Here is a 444-nt window from a genome sequence, read left to right as displayed (position 1 = left end):
CCCCGTTGCTGTGGAACCTGACTGGCCGCTGGTCAGACATGTCCCCTCGAGGGTCTTGCCTCCAGAATAGATGGGCTCCCGGCTGACCGGGGAGGTCATGGTCGTGGTGTCCTGTCCCCTCCTCCAGCTCAGTTTGCCCAGCTGGCCCAGCTGAACCCCCAGGAGCGACTGAGCCGGGAGACGGCCCTCCAGCAGAAGCAGGTGTCCCTGGAGGCCTGGCTGCAGCGCGAGGCCCAGACGCTGCAGCAGTACCGCGTGGTGAGTGGGCTCAGTGTCCCTCCCCTCCCGCAGGGGCGGTGACACCCTGAGCTGTCCTGGGGACCCTGAAGGAGGCAGAGAGCCAGGAGGAGAGCGGGACCCAGCAGAGCAGGAGACCCGGGCCTTCTTCCCCATGGGGCCTGAGGAGGAGAGTCGGTCTGGGAGGAGGAGGCCCTGCAGGGCTGT

General features: G+C 67.8%; 1 protein-coding gene across 1 annotated transcript in view; it reads left to right on the top strand.

The window, feature by feature from the left end:
• LOC104990787 (signal transducer and activator of transcription 5A) overlaps positions 1-444 on the top strand; it is a 20923-nt gene that overhangs the window by 10773 nt on the left and 9706 nt on the right. The window contains exon 5 of the mRNA XM_010843104.1: positions 128-271. Within this exon, the coding sequence (XP_010841406.1) occupies positions 128-271 (144 nt within the window). The remainder of the gene's footprint in view (positions 1-127; positions 272-444) is intronic.

The sequence above is a fragment of the Bison bison genome, unplaced genomic scaffold, assembly GCF_000754665.1.
Source record: "Bison bison bison isolate TAMUID 2011002044 unplaced genomic scaffold, Bison_UMD1.0 scf7180017864180, whole genome shotgun sequence".
Classification (NCBI taxonomy): domain Eukaryota; kingdom Metazoa; phylum Chordata; class Mammalia; order Artiodactyla; family Bovidae; genus Bison; species Bison bison.
The sequence above is the reverse complement of the archived record's forward strand: the minus strand, read 5'-3'. Positions and strand labels throughout refer to the sequence as shown.